The following is a 14,899-nucleotide window of genomic DNA, read 5'->3' as shown; positions in this document are numbered from 1 at the left end:
ACGTTCAGAGGAAACAAGTAGAGAGTAAAAGCCAAGTAAAGGTAATGCATATGCTTCAGTAACACTCACTGGGGGCTTGCTGAGAAATGTCAAGTGTGGCCATGGAGAGCAGGGCTGCCTGGGCCTCATTCCCAGTTCCCTTTTCCAAATGGCCTTTCCTGAATGGTGAGTCTCTAGGCTCCCAGGCAAAGCCCTGGATCTTGCATTCAGGCTTGTTCCTCACGTTGCTACTTCACACCTGTTGCCAGAGCTAGGAAGCAGACACTCCTCCATGAAAATGATGGCCGTGGTGAGTCTTCTTCATTGACCTCTCTTTTTCATGCCCCTCCTGCCTCCCCTCTGGTCTCTTCCCAGCTCCCAGCTGGCAGGAACTCCTGTCTTAGCCAGAGAGCTTCCCTTGGACTTGTGTTCCAGGCACCGGATGCTCAGCAGGGCAGCCCTAAGCCTCCTCATGAGGACTAGGGACAGCGGGGACTACACCATGAACTCCGGATCATGCCTGAGTGCCAGCACAATGGCCTTTCCCACCATCACTGGCAGCAGTGTGGCCATGAGTGCCTACAGCAGCAGCAATGCTAGTGCCTGTGTGAGGATGCGTGCGGGGTGGGTGGAGTGGGTGGAGCAGGGCCAAGCAGGGTAGATGGGCAGCAGGGCAGCGGGGGTAGGAATCTGAGATGACCCCACTCTCCTGTCTAAACTCCAGTACTAGACCCTACATACACTGAGCCCTATGCTAACTGGAGTGGTAGCAGCTGTGAGCGTGATGGTGGAGGGGGGAGAAGGCTGGGGAGATGCGAGTTGGGGGCTGATAGAGTAGCCAGTAGTTCTCTCTTCCTTCAAAAAGCCCTTCTGGTCTTGACCCCTAGGGCTTTGTGTTTGTCCAGTGGATGGATGTTGTTTACTTCTCGCAGCTCTCAGGGGTCTCTCTCTGTGATAGCGCAGGACCAGGGTAGGGGGTGCTTGTCTAGGGATGTAACTATGGGGTCTGACTGCATTTGTGCAGCATGTGTCTGTGTCGTTTGTGAATTCTCGTGTCTCCTTAGATGTGATGGTGGTTGCATTTGCCTCTCTGTGGACCAGGGGTCATCTCACCCCTCCATCTGTGCCATTCTGGCCCAGTTTGCTCACAGATTCACTCACTGCCCTTCCCCGCTCTGCTCTGAGCTGGCAGGAGATTGGAAGCTGGGAAGAAGGGAGAAGCCAGGCTATTTCTCTTCTTCCCTCTCTGCTTTTGACAGCGTCTCCATCAGCAGCTGCATCTCCCTGTGACTCCAGTCCCCACCAGACGGGCCTCTGGGCTCTGAGAACCCCACCACTTCCCCTAACCTATGTGTGGTGGCAGCTTCTTGATGTTGTTAACTTTGGGGTTACTTCACTATCCCCAAATGGGATATGGTTGTGCATTAAATTCCTTATTTTAAACACTCAGAGTGGCTTCTGTTTTCCTGGTTGGACCCTAACTGATGCACCAATTGACATTTATAATAAATGATCCTTGCTCACCCAAGTCACCTTTCCTCCACGGGCAGATCATGCCATCCGACACTCTCTATAAATATTGAAACTGAGATATAGCTCCAAGAAAGAAGGGATTTGCCAGTCCTGTTCACTATTATAGTCCTGGCACCTAGTACTATGTCCAGTGCATCATAGGTAGTCAACAAATATCTGTCGAATAGATAAATATATCCTTATGTTATGTAATGACATAAAAACAATACTTGGTCAAAGATAAAGTTAAATGGCAGTGAATTTACGTTCAGAGCAATGACTGGTAGGAAGAGGCACCCGTTTCATCCTCCTGCCATCTTGCCACCCCGGGGATTTTTCCATCCCCCTCCCTCCTCAGATAGATAGGGGCTAGGGATTCACCCATGAAAGGATCTTCCGTTACAGACAAGAAGCGTTGGCATAGCGAACCTCTAGCATCATTAGGAGAAGTGCTTGGAGTGGTCTCGAAGTCAAGGCACGGGGTGCGGGTTGGTCACAGGCAAATTGGCTCTTTCTTCTGCTCTACCAGCTAGGTGAGGGATGGAAGAGGGAATGGTGGTGTATCCCTGTGCTCTGGAAAAGTGCCGAGGATAGACCGCTCCAACTAGGAGAGGCTTCTGTAGAGAAGGGGTAGGATGGCAGGAAGAGGAGGAGGAGGGAGACAGCATCTGGACAGACCCGGATCTGAGGGCACACTGAGGAGCACAACAGGCAAGCTAAGGCCGCTGAGTGTGCCAGGTGGAATGGCCGAGCGGTGGCCAGGGAAGGCTTCAGGGGCAGGGTCTCTGGGAACCTAGTTGGAAAACCATTCCAGTGACCTCAGAAGAGGTAATATCTGACTCGCCTACCCGCCCCTCACCTTCTCTCTCCAGACCATCCCCCAGGGGTGAAGAGTGGTGTGATTCATTACTTTCTGGAGGTGGGGAGATCGTTGCCCATTCTCTGGGTCTTTGAATCCTATCCCACTTGCTTCTCCCCTTTCTCCCTGCCGACCACACAGCCTGCCAGTTCCATGGATACTCAGAAGTGCTTCCCAAAGAAGCAGGACAAAGTGAAGAAGAGGGTCATCTGGGGCATTGAGGTGGCTGAGGAGCTTCAGTGGAAAGGCTGGGAGTTGGGGAAGGAGATTACCAAGAACCTGGTTCTGAAAAATCTATCCTTGAAAATCCAGAAGATAAAGTACAGGTACGAGTATGAGGGATCAGAGACTAAGCCCCTGAGCCTTCAAGCCCCCAAAGCAGCCACTCTTAAAAAACACACTTTTTAAATGTCATATAAAACCAGAAGAGAATATAAAACATGTACAGCTTGAATAATTGTTGAGAGTACAATTTGAATAATGATTGAATAATTGTGACCAGATTAAATAATGGAATAATAACTGTGTCTGAAGCTCACCTTCTCCCATTTTGTGTCCCCCCCATTGGAACACCTTCCCTACCCAATATAGCTGATTTACAATATTATATTAGTTTCAGATGTGTAGCATGGTGATTCAGTATTTTTATAGATTATACTCCATTAAAAGCTATTGTAAGATATATGGTTGCCAGGGGATAAGGGGGGAAGGGATAAATTGGGAGATTGGTATTGACATATACACACTACTATATATAAAATAGATACCTAAGCAGGACCTACTGTATAGCACAGGGAACTCTACTCAATACCCTGTAATGACCAAATGGGAAAAGAATCTAAAAAAAGAGTGGATATATGTATATGTATAACCTGTTCACTTTGCTGTAGAGCAGAAACTAACACAACATTGTAAGTCAGCTATACTCCAACAAAAAATTTAAAACAAAGTTATTACAAGATAATGGCTATAATTCCCTGTACTCTGCAATATATCTTTGTTGCTTATCTACTTTAAACTTAGTAGTTTGTTTTTCTTAATCCCATGCCCCTATCTTGCCCCTCCCCGCTTCCCTCTCTCCACTGGTAACCACTGGTTTGTTTTCTATATCTGTGAGTTTGTTTCTGTTTGCTATATACATTCATTTGTTTTATTTTTTAGATTGCACATATAAGTGGTATCATACCGTATTTGTCTTTCTCTGTCTGACTTATTTCGCTAAGCATAATATTCTCTAGGTCCATCCATGTTGCTGCAAACGGCAGAATTTCATTCTTTTTTTCTGGCTGAGTAATATCCCATTGTGGTATATATTGATATATACTCATTTGTCTGCTGATGGATGCTTGGGTTGGCTATTGCTATGAACGTTGGGATGCGTGTATCTTTTCCAATTAGTGTTTTTGTTTCTTTCTGGACATATACGCAGGAGTGGAATTGCTGAATCATATGGTGGTTTTTTAAAGTTTTTTGAGGAAACTCCACACTGTTTTCCATGACGACTGACCAATTTACATTCCCACCAACAGTGTACAAGTGTTCCCTTTTCTCCACATCCTCACCAACATTTGTTATTTGTAGACTTTCGATGATAGCCATTCTGACAGGTGTGAGGTGTTATCTCATTGTCGTTTTGATTTGCATTTCTCTAATAATTAGTGATGATGAGCATCTTTTCATGTGCCTGTTAGCTATCTGTATGTCTTCTTTGTAGATTGTCTTTTTTTCTTTTAATTTTTATTGGAGTATAGTTGATTTACAATGTTGTGTTAGTTTCTGCTGTACAGCAAAGTGAATCAGTTGTACATACACATATATCCGCTCTTTTTTAGATTCTTTTCCCATATAGGTCATTACAGAGAATTGAGTAGAGTTCCCTGTGTTATACAGTAGGTCCTGCTTAGGTAACTATTTTATATATAGTATTGTGTATATGTCAATCCCAATCTCCCAGTTTATCCCTACCCCTTCCCTCCATGTTTGTTTTTTGCACCTATGACTCTATTTCTATTTTGTAAGTAAGTTCATTTGTACCATATTTTTACATTCCACATACAAGCGATATCATATGATATTTGTCTTTTTCTGTCTGACTTACTTCACTCATATGACAATCTCTAGGTCCATTCATGTTGCTGCAAATGGCGTTATTTCATTCTTTTTTATGGCTGAGTAATATTCCATTGTATATATGTGTACCACATCTTCTTTATCCATTTCTCTGTCAATGGACATTTAGGTTGCTTCCACGTACTGGCTATTGTAAATAGTGCTGCAATGAACATTGGGGTGCATGTGTCTTTTTGAATTATGGTTTTCTCTGGGTATATGCCCAGTAGTGGGATTGCTGGATCATATGGTAATTCTATTTTTAGTTTTTTAAGGAACCTCCATACTGTTCTCCATAGTGGCTGTATCAATTTACATTCCCACCAACAGTGCAAGAAGGTTCCCTTTTCTCCACACCCTCTCCAGCATTTGTTTTTGTTTTGTTTTTTTAAAAAAATTTTTTAAAATAAATTTATTTATTTATTTATTTATTTTTGGCTGTGTTGTGTCTTCGTTTCTGTGCGAGGGCTTTCTCTAGTTGCGGCGAGTGGGGGCCACTCTTCATTGCGGTGCGCGGGCCTCTCACTATCGCGGCCTCTCTTGTTGCGGAGCACAGGCTCCAGACGTGCAGGCTCAGTAGCTGTGGCTCACGGGCCTAGTTGCTCCGCAGCATGTGGGATCCTCCCAGACCAGGGCTCGAACCCATGTCCCCTGCCTTGGCAGGCAGATTCTCAACCACTGCGCCACCAGGGAAGCCCCAAGCATTTGCTGTTTCTAGACTTTCTGATGATGCCCATTCTAACTGGTGTGAGGTGATACCTCATTGTAGTTTTGCTTTGCATTTCTCTAATAATTAGTGATGTTGAGCAGCTTTTCATGTGCTTCTTGGCCATCTGTATGTCTTCTTTGGAGAAATGTCTATTTAGGTCTTCTGCCCATTTTTGGATTGGGTTGTTTGTTTTTTTAATATTGAGCTGCATGAGCTGTTTATATATTTTGAAGATTAATCCATTGTCTGTTGATTCGTTTGCAAATATTTTCTCCCATTCTGAGGGTTGTCTTTCCGTCTTGTTCATGGTTTCCTTTGCTGTGCAAAATCTTTTAAATTTCATTAGGTCCCATTTGTTTACTTTTGTTTTTATTTCCATTACTCTAGGAGGTGGATCAAAAAAGATGTTGCTGTGATTTATGTCAAAGAGTGTTCTTCCTGTGTTTTCCTCTAAGAGTTTTATAGTGTCCGGTCTTACATTTAGGTCTCTAATCCATTTTGAGCTTATTTTTGTGTATGGTGTTAGGGAGTGTTCTAATTTCATTCTTTTACATGTAGCTGTCCAGTTTTCCCAGCACCACTTATTGAAGAGACTGTCTTTTCTCCATTGTATATCCTTACCTCCTTTGTCATAGATTAGTTGACCATAGGTGCGTAGGTTTATCTCTGGGCTTTCTATCTTGTTCCATTGATCTATGTTTCTGTTTTTGTGCCAGTACCATATTGTCGTGATTACTGTAGCTTTGTAACATAGTCTGAAGTCAGGGAGCCTGATTCATCCAGCTCCATTTTTCTTTCTCAAGATTGCTTTGGTTATTCGGGGTCTTTTGTGTTTCCATACAAATTGTGAAATTTTTTGTTCTAGTTCTGTGAAAAATGCCATTGGTAGTTTGATAGGGATTGCATTGACTCTGTAGATTGCTTTGGGTAGTATAGTCATTTTCACAATGTTGATTCTTCCAATCCAAGAACATGGTATATCTCTCCATCTGTTGGTATCATCTTTAATTTCTTTCATCAGTGTCTTATAGTTTTCTGCATACAGGTCTTTTGTCTTCTTAGGTAGGTTTATTCCTAGGTATTTTATTGTTTTTGTTGCAATGGTAAATGGGAGTGTTTCCTTAATTTCTCTTTCAGATTTTTCATCATTAGTGTATAGGAATGTCAGACATTTCTATGCATTAATTTTGTATCCTGCAACTTTACCAAATTCATTGATTAGCTCTAGTAGTTTTCTGGTGGCATCTTTAGGATTCTCTATGTATAGTATCATGTCATCTGCAAACAGTGACAGTTTTACTTCTTCTTTTCCAATTTGTATTCCTTTTATTTCTTTTTCTTCTCTGATTGCCGTGGCTAGGACTTCCAAAACTATGTTGAGTAATAGTGGTGAGAGTGGACATCCTTGTCGTGTTCCTGATCTTAGAGGAAATGCTTTCAGTTTTTCACCATTGAGAATGATGTTTGCTGTGGGTTTGTCATATATGGCCTTTATTATGTTGAGGTAGGTTCCCTCTATGCCCACTTTCTGGAGAGTTTTTATCATAAATGGGTGTTGAATTTTGTCAAAAGCTTTTTTCTGCATCTATTGAGATGATCATATGGTTTTTCTTCTTCAATTTGTTAATATGGTGTGTCACATTGATTGATTTGCGTATATTGAAGAATCCTTGCATCCCTGGGATAAATCCCACTTGATTATGGTGTATGATCCTTTTAAAGTGTTGTTGGATTCTGTTTGCTAGTATTTTGTTGAGGATTTTTGCATCTATATTCATCAGTGATATTGGTCTGTAATTTTCTTTTTTGGTAGTATCTTTGTCTGGTTTTGGTATCAGAGTGATGGTGGCCTCATAGAATGTGTTTGGGAGTGTTCCTTCCTCTGCAATTTTTTGGAAGAGTTTGAGAAGGATTGGTGTTAGCTCTTCTCTAAACGTTTGATACAATTCACCTGTGAAGCCATCCGGTCCTGGACTTTTGTTTGTTGGGAGATTTTTAATCACAGTCTCAATTTCAGTGCTTGTGATTGGTCTGTTTATATTTTCTATTTCTTCCTGGTTCAGTCTTGGAAGGTTGTGCTTTTCTAAGAATTTGTCCATTTCTTCCAGGTTGTCCATTTTATTGGCATAGAGTTGCTTGTTGTAGTCTCTTAGGATGCTTTGTATTTCTGCAGTGTCTGTTGTAATTTCTCCTTTTTCATTTCTAATTCTATTGATTTGAGTCTTCTCCCTCTTTTTCTTGATGAGTCTGGCTAATGGTTTATCAACTTTGTTTATCTTCTCAAAGAACCAGCTTTTAGTTTTATTGATCTTGGCTATTGTTTTCTTTGTTTCTATTTCATTTATTTCTGCTCTGATCTTTATGATTTCTTTCCTTCTGCTAACTTTTGGTTTTGTTTGTTCTTCTTTCTCTAGTTCCTTTAGGTGTAAGGTTAGATTGTTTATTTGAGATTTTTCTTGTTTCTTTAGGTAGGCTTGTATAGCTATAAACTTCCCTCTTAGAACTGCTTTTGCCGCATCCCATAGGTTTTGGATTGTCGTGTTTTCATTGTCATTTGTCTCTAGGTATTTTTTGATTTCCTCTTTGATTTCTTCAGTGATCTCTTGGTTATTTAGTAACACATTGTTTAGCCTTCATGTGTTTGTGTTTATGTTTTTTTCCCTGTAATTGATTTCTAATCTCATAGCGTTGTGGTCAGAAAAGATGCTTGATGTGATTTCAATTTTCTTAAATTTACTGAGGCTTGATGTGTGACCCAAGATGTGATCTATCCTGGAGAATGTTCCATGCGTACTTGAGAAGAAAGTGTAATCTGCTGTTTTTGGATGGAATGTCCTATAAATATTAATTAAATCTATCTGGTCTATTGTGTAATTTAAAGCTTCCGTTTCCTTATTTATTTTCATTTTGTATGACCTGTCCATTGGTGTAAGTGAGGTGTTAAAGTCCCCCACTATTATTGTGTTACTGTCAATTTCCTCTTTTATAGCTGTTAGCAGTTGCCTTATGTATTGAGGTACTCCTATGTTGGGTGCATATATATTTATAATTGTTATATCTTCTTCTTGGATTGATCCCTTGATCATTATGTAGTGTCCTTCTTTGTCTCTTGTAACATTCTTTATTTTAAAGTCTATTTTATCTGATATGAGTATAGCTACTCCAGCTTTCTTTTGATTTCCATTTGCATGGAATATCTTTTTCCATCCCCTCACTTTCAGTCTGTATGTGTCCCTAGGTCTAAAGTGGGTCTCTTGTAGACAACATATATATGGCTCTTGTTTTTGTATCCATTCAGCAAGCCTGTGTCTTTTGGTTGGAGCACTTAATCCATTCACCTTTAAGGTAATTATTGATATGTATGTTCCTATGACCATTTTCTTAATTGTTTTGGGTTTGTTTTTGTAGGTTCTTTTCTTCTCTTGTGTTTCCCACTTACAGAAGTTCCTTTAGCATTTGTTGTAGAGCTGGTTTGGTGGTGCTGAATTCTCTTAGCTCTTGCTTGTCTGTAAAACTTTTGATTTCTCCATCAAATCTGAATGAGATCCTTGCCGGGTAGAGTAATCTTGGTTGTAGGTTCTTGCCTTTCATGACTTTAAGTATATCGTGCCACTCCCTTCTGGCTTGCAGAGTTTCTGCTGAGAAATCAGCTGTTAACCTTATGGGAGTTCCCTTGTATGTTATTTGTCGTTTTTCCCTCGCTGCTTTCAATACTTTTCTTTGTCTTTAATTTTTGCCAGTTTGATTACTATGTGTCTCGGAGTGTTTCTCCTTGGGTTTATCCCGTATGGGACTCGCTGTGCTTCCTGGACTTGGGTGGCTATTTCCTTTCCCATGTTAGGGAAGTTTTCGACTATAATCTCTTCAAATATTTTCTCAGGTCCTTTCTCTCTCTCTTCTCCTTCTGGGACCCCTATAATGAGAATGTTGTTGCATTTAATGTTGTCCCAGAGGTCTCTTAGGCTGTCTTCATTTCTTTTCATTCTTTTTTCTTTATTCTGTTCCGCAGCAGTGAATTCCACCATTCTGTCTGTCAAGTCACTTATCCGTTCTTCTGCCTCAGTTATTCTGCTATTGATTCCTTCTAGTGTAGTTTTCATTTCTGTTATTGTATTGTTCATCTCTGTTTGTTTGTTCTTTAATTCTTCTAGGTCTATGTTAAACATTTCTTGCATCTTCTCAATCTTTGCCTCCATTCTTTTTCCGAGGTCCTGGATCATCTTCACTATCATTATTCTGAATTCTTTTTCTGGAAGGTTGCCTATCTCCACTTCATTTAGTTGTTTTTCTGGGGTTTTATTCCTTCATCTGGTACATAGCCCTCTGCCTTTTCATCTTGTCTATCTTTCTGTGAATATGTTTTTTGTTCCACAGGCTGCAGGATTGTAGTTCTTCTTGCTTCTGCTGTCTGCCCTTAGAATGTCTTTTTTTAATAGAAATTCTTATTAAGGATACTAATCCTTTGTCAGTTATGTGTTGTGAATATCTTCTCCCACTTTGTGACTTGTCTTTTACTCTATCATGTCTTTTGAAGAAAAGAAGTTCTTAATTTCAAAGGAATCAAATGTACCAATATTTTCCTTTTATGGTTGATGCTTTTTTGTATCTTGTTTAAGAAGTTCTTCTCCACCCTTACCTAGGTCATGAAGATATTCTCCTATAGTATCTTCTAAAGACTTTATAATTTTGCCTTTAATATTTGTCTTTTATCTATATGGAATTGATTTTTGTGAATGGTTTGAAGTAGGGATCCAATGACATTTTTTTCCCTCAACCAAATGTCCAATTGTCCCAACACCATTTTTGAAAAGTTCATACCTTCCCTGATGATCTCCCCCACCACTGATGTATATCAAGTGTCCATATATGTATGGATCCATTTCTGAACTCTGTTTTGTTCCCTTGCTCTATTTGTCTCTCCCTGGGCCAATAAATATCATCCTGAATTAATTATTAGAGCTTATAATAAATCTTGATTATCTTGTAGTGTAAGTCTTCCAACTTCATTCTTATTCAGGATTGTCTTGGCTATCCTTGGGCCGTTGAACTTTCATATATATCTTCAAATCAGCTTATCGCACATACACGTAAACTACTTTTTGAGATTTTGATTGGGATTTAGTTGAAACTATAGATTAATTTGTGGAGACTTGATGTCATTACAAACTGAGTCTTTCATGACAATTTTTATCTTTCATGACTCATGGTTTATCTTTATATTTCTTTAGGTCTTCTTTCATGTCTCTCAATAAAATGTAAATTTTTCTCTGTAGATGTCTTACACATCTTTAGTTAGATTTATCCCTAAGTGTTTTATATTTTTGATGATGCTGAGTATGATATCTTTTGAAGTTGTTTCATTTTCTGCTTGTTGCTGGCTTTATAGAAAGTTTTTTTTTTTTTAAAAATATGGATGTTTTGTCCATAATCTTGTGCCCAGAAACCTTGGTAAGTTCTCTCATTAATTCTGATAATGTATTTGTTAATTCTTTTTTCCATGTACACATTCATATTTTATATGAAAATGGCATTTTTCCTTCGTTTCCAACCCTATCTCCTTTCTTTCCTTGTGTTTCCTTACTGCACTGTTGAAAAGGAAAGTGCTGAACAGAAGCTGTTATAGAAGGCATCATTGTTTTGTTCATGATCTCAGCATGAAAGATTCCAGTGTTTCACCATTAATTTGGATGGTTCCTGTAGTTTTTCTTTTTTTTTTTTTTTTTTTAGACTTTACCAGGTTAAGGATGTTCCCTTCTATTTCTAGGTTGCTGAGAGTTTTTGTCATAAACGTATGTTGAAATTTAATATTTTTCTTTATTGAGATGATCATTTGATTTTTTTCTCTCTTAATTTGTTAATACGGTGAATTACATTAACTGATTTTTTTAAATGTTACACCAACTGTGTATTCCTAGAATAAGCCCAACTTGGTCATGATTGAGTATTCTTTTTATACAGATTGCTAAATTCTTTTTGCCAATATTTTGTTTATGGGTGGTATTGGCCTGTAATTTTCCTTTCTTCTCATAACTGTCAGGTTTTGATAACAATGTTATGATGGATTCATAGAATATGGTGGGGAGGGTTTCCTTGTTTTCTGCTGTTGGGAAGACAAGACAAGGATTATCAGATGCTTGGTACTACTTGCTGGGAAGCCATCTGGCCTGGTGTTTTCTTTGTGGGAAGATTTTTGACTATTCAATTTTTTGGATACTTTTTAAAGGGTGGCCATAAAATGTATAATTCTTGAGTCAGTTTTGGTCAATTATACACTCCTAGGAATATGTTTATTTTATCTGAACTTATTGCTAAAGATTTTTTGATAATATTGGCCTCTTATTAATATATTTTTTAAAATAAATTTATTTATTTATTTATTTATTTTTGGCTGCATTGGGTCTTCGTTGCTGCACGTGGGCTTTCTCTAGTTGGGGCGAGCAGGGGCTACTCTTGGTTGTGGTGCACGTGCTTCTCATGACTTCTCTTGTTGCAGAGCACAGGCTGTAGGCGCGTGGGCTTCAGTAGTTGTGGCATGCGCGCTCAGTAGTTGTGACTCACGGGCTCTAGAGCACAGGCGCATAGTTGTGGCACACGGGCTTAGTTGCTCCACGGCATGTGGGATCTTCCCGGACCAGCCTCGAACCCGTGTCCCCTGCATTGGCAGGCAGATTCTTAACCACTGCGCCACCAGGGAAGTCCCCTATTAGTATTTTTGAAGTCTTCAGAATCTATAGTTTTGACCCACTCTGGAACTCTACAGCTGTGCCGAGGTTTCTGCTTGGAAATGCATCCCTGGTGCCTCTGTTCTCAGCTTTGGTTTCCCCCAGCTAAGTGCTCAGGGATTTGGTTAAATCAGGGCAGCCTTCCCTATCCCAGGCCCACTGACCACCATGTGCATCTGAGGTACAAGTGCTGCTCCCTTGGCCCTGTATCTTTTCATTCAGTGCTCTGACATCCTAGAGTGAAGGTCTGCAAGAGAAGTGGTAGAATGAGGGAGACAGTTCCTCCTATGACAGAACACCTGTGTTTCTCCTTCCTCAGTCCCACAGACTCAAGTGTGCTTGGCTTTCTAGAATCCTCCCTAATCTTTTTGCCTCTCCTAGTTTTCTGATCCTGAAGTGCTTATCCCCTGGCTCCTTCCCACAGGCCCCCCAAGACCAAATTCTTCTTCACGGTCATCCCCCAGCCCATCTTCCTGAGCCCAGGCATAACCTTCTCACTCCCAATCATCTTCCGGCCCCTGGAGGAGGTAAGGTCTGCCATGGTGAGTGGAGGGCAGGGAGGGACACAGGCACAGTGACCTCAGAGCAGGATGCAGGGCAGAGCAGCAAGGAGCTCTCCCACCACACCCACATCCCACCAGCTGGAGCCAAACCCATTAGATAGAGGGGGCTTCCCAGTTGGATGTTGTTGGGGGGAAAGGCTGTGCTACTGTGTTGGCCATCAGAAAGCCCTATATTCCTTGGGCTCTTCCTGCTCTCAGAATGTTCCCCCAAATACTTTGTTCCTCACAAAAGAAACCCTACGTCTCTGAGACCAAGATGGTGCTGGAACACAAGTAACTGACCCTCTCTTCAGAGACTGAGATGGAGGGCCATGGCGCAGCCCAGCCCTCAGCAGTTGTGTTGAGGGGATAGCCAAGGGCTGGGGTCGGGTGAGTGGTCCTTGAGTACCCCCCGGGTACCACTGATCAGCCAGGGTGTCTGCCTCCCTGCCCCCACACCGCAGAAGGAGTGCGTGGACCAGCTGTGGTTTGAGAAAGCAGAGGGGATGTTCTGTGTGGACCTGAGAGCCGCCCTGCCCTGCCACAATCTGATCTGCCCACCATCCCTGCAGTTGCCCATGTGCGCCATGGGGGACATGGCTGAGGCCTGGTTCTGCCTGGACAATTCGGGGTGAGGGCCGTGGCTGAGGCTCAGAGGTGGGAAGAGTGAGAACTGTGAGGAGGGTTCCTGGGAGCAGGAGAGACTGGCCTGTGTGATGGTGGAAGGGGATAGGGGGAGTAAAGGGGGCATCTCCGCCTTTCTAAAGCAGGGGCAGTGGTCAGTGAGCCCAGTGGCTCTAACCTGCCCACCCCCTCCAGGGACCTGCCCACCTTCTTCACCTGGGAGTCCCCCAGCCCGTTCCAGATGTTGCCAACCACGGGGCTGCTGGAGCCAGGCCAGGCCTGCCGGATCAAGGTGACCTTTCAGCCCCTTATGGCTATCATCTATAACGTTCAGGCCACGTGCTGGTACGGGGAGGGAAGCAAGCAGAAGAGCAGCATCCAGCTGCAGGCTGTGGGTGAGGCCCGACCTCTCACCTGTCCCCAGAGCCCCCTGCTGCACCTCTCTGGGGATTGAAGCCTCAGTGTGCCCCCTCCCACCCCCCTCCCACCCCCGCCCTGGCCTGCCCTCCACGGGACCTCCTCCAGCCTCCTGGCCTCCCCTGAGCCCTGCAGGCTTTGCCTTTTCTTTGTCTTCCTTGGTGTCGCAGACCAGTGTTTCCCTGGGGACCCCCATCTTCTTTGAAGGGCTGTTCAGCTGGGGCCACAGAGGCCCTGGTGGGTTTCTCCCCAAGACTTCCCCCTCTCTGCCCAGCCAAATGCGCCCAGCTGCTGGTGAGCATAAAGCAGAAGCGCCCGGAGGACCAGGATGCTGAGGGCGTCCAGAAAGTATTGCACTTTGGTTCTGTTGCCGTGGGCTGCACCGCTGAGAGGCAGATCAAGCTGTATAACCCATCGGTGGTATGCGTCCTGTGCACATAGGGGGAGTGGGGGCAGGACTCAGGGACCACAGGGCCAGGTGCTCCTAATACTCAACCCCTGTACAGAATGTTGCAACCTCACGTACCCATGTCTGTTGATACACTCATGTCAAAAGGGGTCCCACTCGCCTCTCAGCTGGGGGCTGGGCTGGGGTATCCCTTGACCCCCCCCAGAGCAACCCCAAGATCAGCCCTAAGGTGTCCTGATGCCAGGACCACAGCTAGCCTTTGTGGTACCTTTGGGAAAAGGAAAAGGTGCCCCCTCTGGGTGGTCCCAGTGCAGGGCACACGGCTCGGCCCCGTCCTTCCTCCCGGCAGAGGCAGCCTTGCTCCACGATCAAAGCTGATGATTGAGGCACAGGTGGGGCTTCAGCTGCCCTCACCCCCTCAGCTGGGCACCTTGGTAATAACAGACAAGCCACCCTGTGACCTGACCACCTCCTGTCCCCACCTGGCCCCGTAGGTGAGCGCCCCCTTCAGGATCGAAGTGGCCCCAGACATGCTGGCCAAAGACGAGGCCTTCTCATGCCCCACGGCCCATGGCATCGTGCCCCCAGGAGAGAAGAAATGCGTGTCAGTGTTCTTCCACCCCGAGACCTTGGACGTCAGGACTATGGACTACTTGTCCATCATGCCCTCTGGCTGTGCCTCCCAAACCCTGCTCAAAGTCGTTGGTTTCTGTAGAGGTACTGGCAATCCCAGGTTACTGCACTCCCTCTGGAGACAGGAGCAGCCCATGCTTATGATTGGCAAGTGCCTGCTCCTAGTCACCCAGGGCCTCCTTGCCCTCAGCCTGGGTGTCTGCTGCCCCCTGGTGGACTCAGTGAGGAACCAGTGGAAGACACCTGGAGATATTGTTCCCACGCTCACCCCTGGTGACCTGGTGGTCCGCTCAGGCCTTTCCAACCCAATCTTCTGTCTCCAGGCAGCACCACCTCCCATCAGTGGTACCCTTTGACATATCCTCGGGGAGGCTGATACCCCAG

The 14,899-nt window shown here is 43.6% G+C and overlaps 1 protein-coding gene across 1 annotated transcript in view; it reads left to right on the top strand.

Annotated features, from left to right (window-relative positions):
• Window positions 1-387: 387 nt before the first annotated feature.
• CFAP65 (cilia and flagella associated protein 65) overlaps window positions 388-14,899 on the top strand; it is a 38,542-nt gene continuing 24,030 nt past the window's right edge. The window contains exons 1-7 of the mRNA XM_059927542.1: window positions 388-580; window positions 2,492-2,676; window positions 12,315-12,417; window positions 12,897-13,063; window positions 13,252-13,451; window positions 13,748-13,893; window positions 14,377-14,599. Coding sequence (XP_059783525.1) covers window positions 422-580; window positions 2,492-2,676; window positions 12,315-12,417; window positions 12,897-13,063; window positions 13,252-13,451; window positions 13,748-13,893; window positions 14,377-14,599 — 1,183 coding nt within the window. The 5' untranslated portion in view covers window positions 388-421. The remainder of the gene's footprint in view (window positions 581-2,491; window positions 2,677-12,314; window positions 12,418-12,896; window positions 13,064-13,251; window positions 13,452-13,747; window positions 13,894-14,376; window positions 14,600-14,899) is intronic.

This window comes from Balaenoptera ricei, chromosome 7 (assembly GCF_028023285.1).
Source record: "Balaenoptera ricei isolate mBalRic1 chromosome 7, mBalRic1.hap2, whole genome shotgun sequence".
NCBI lineage: Eukaryota > Metazoa > Chordata > Mammalia > Artiodactyla > Balaenopteridae > Balaenoptera > Balaenoptera ricei.
This window is presented reverse-complemented; position numbering and strand designations above follow the sequence as displayed.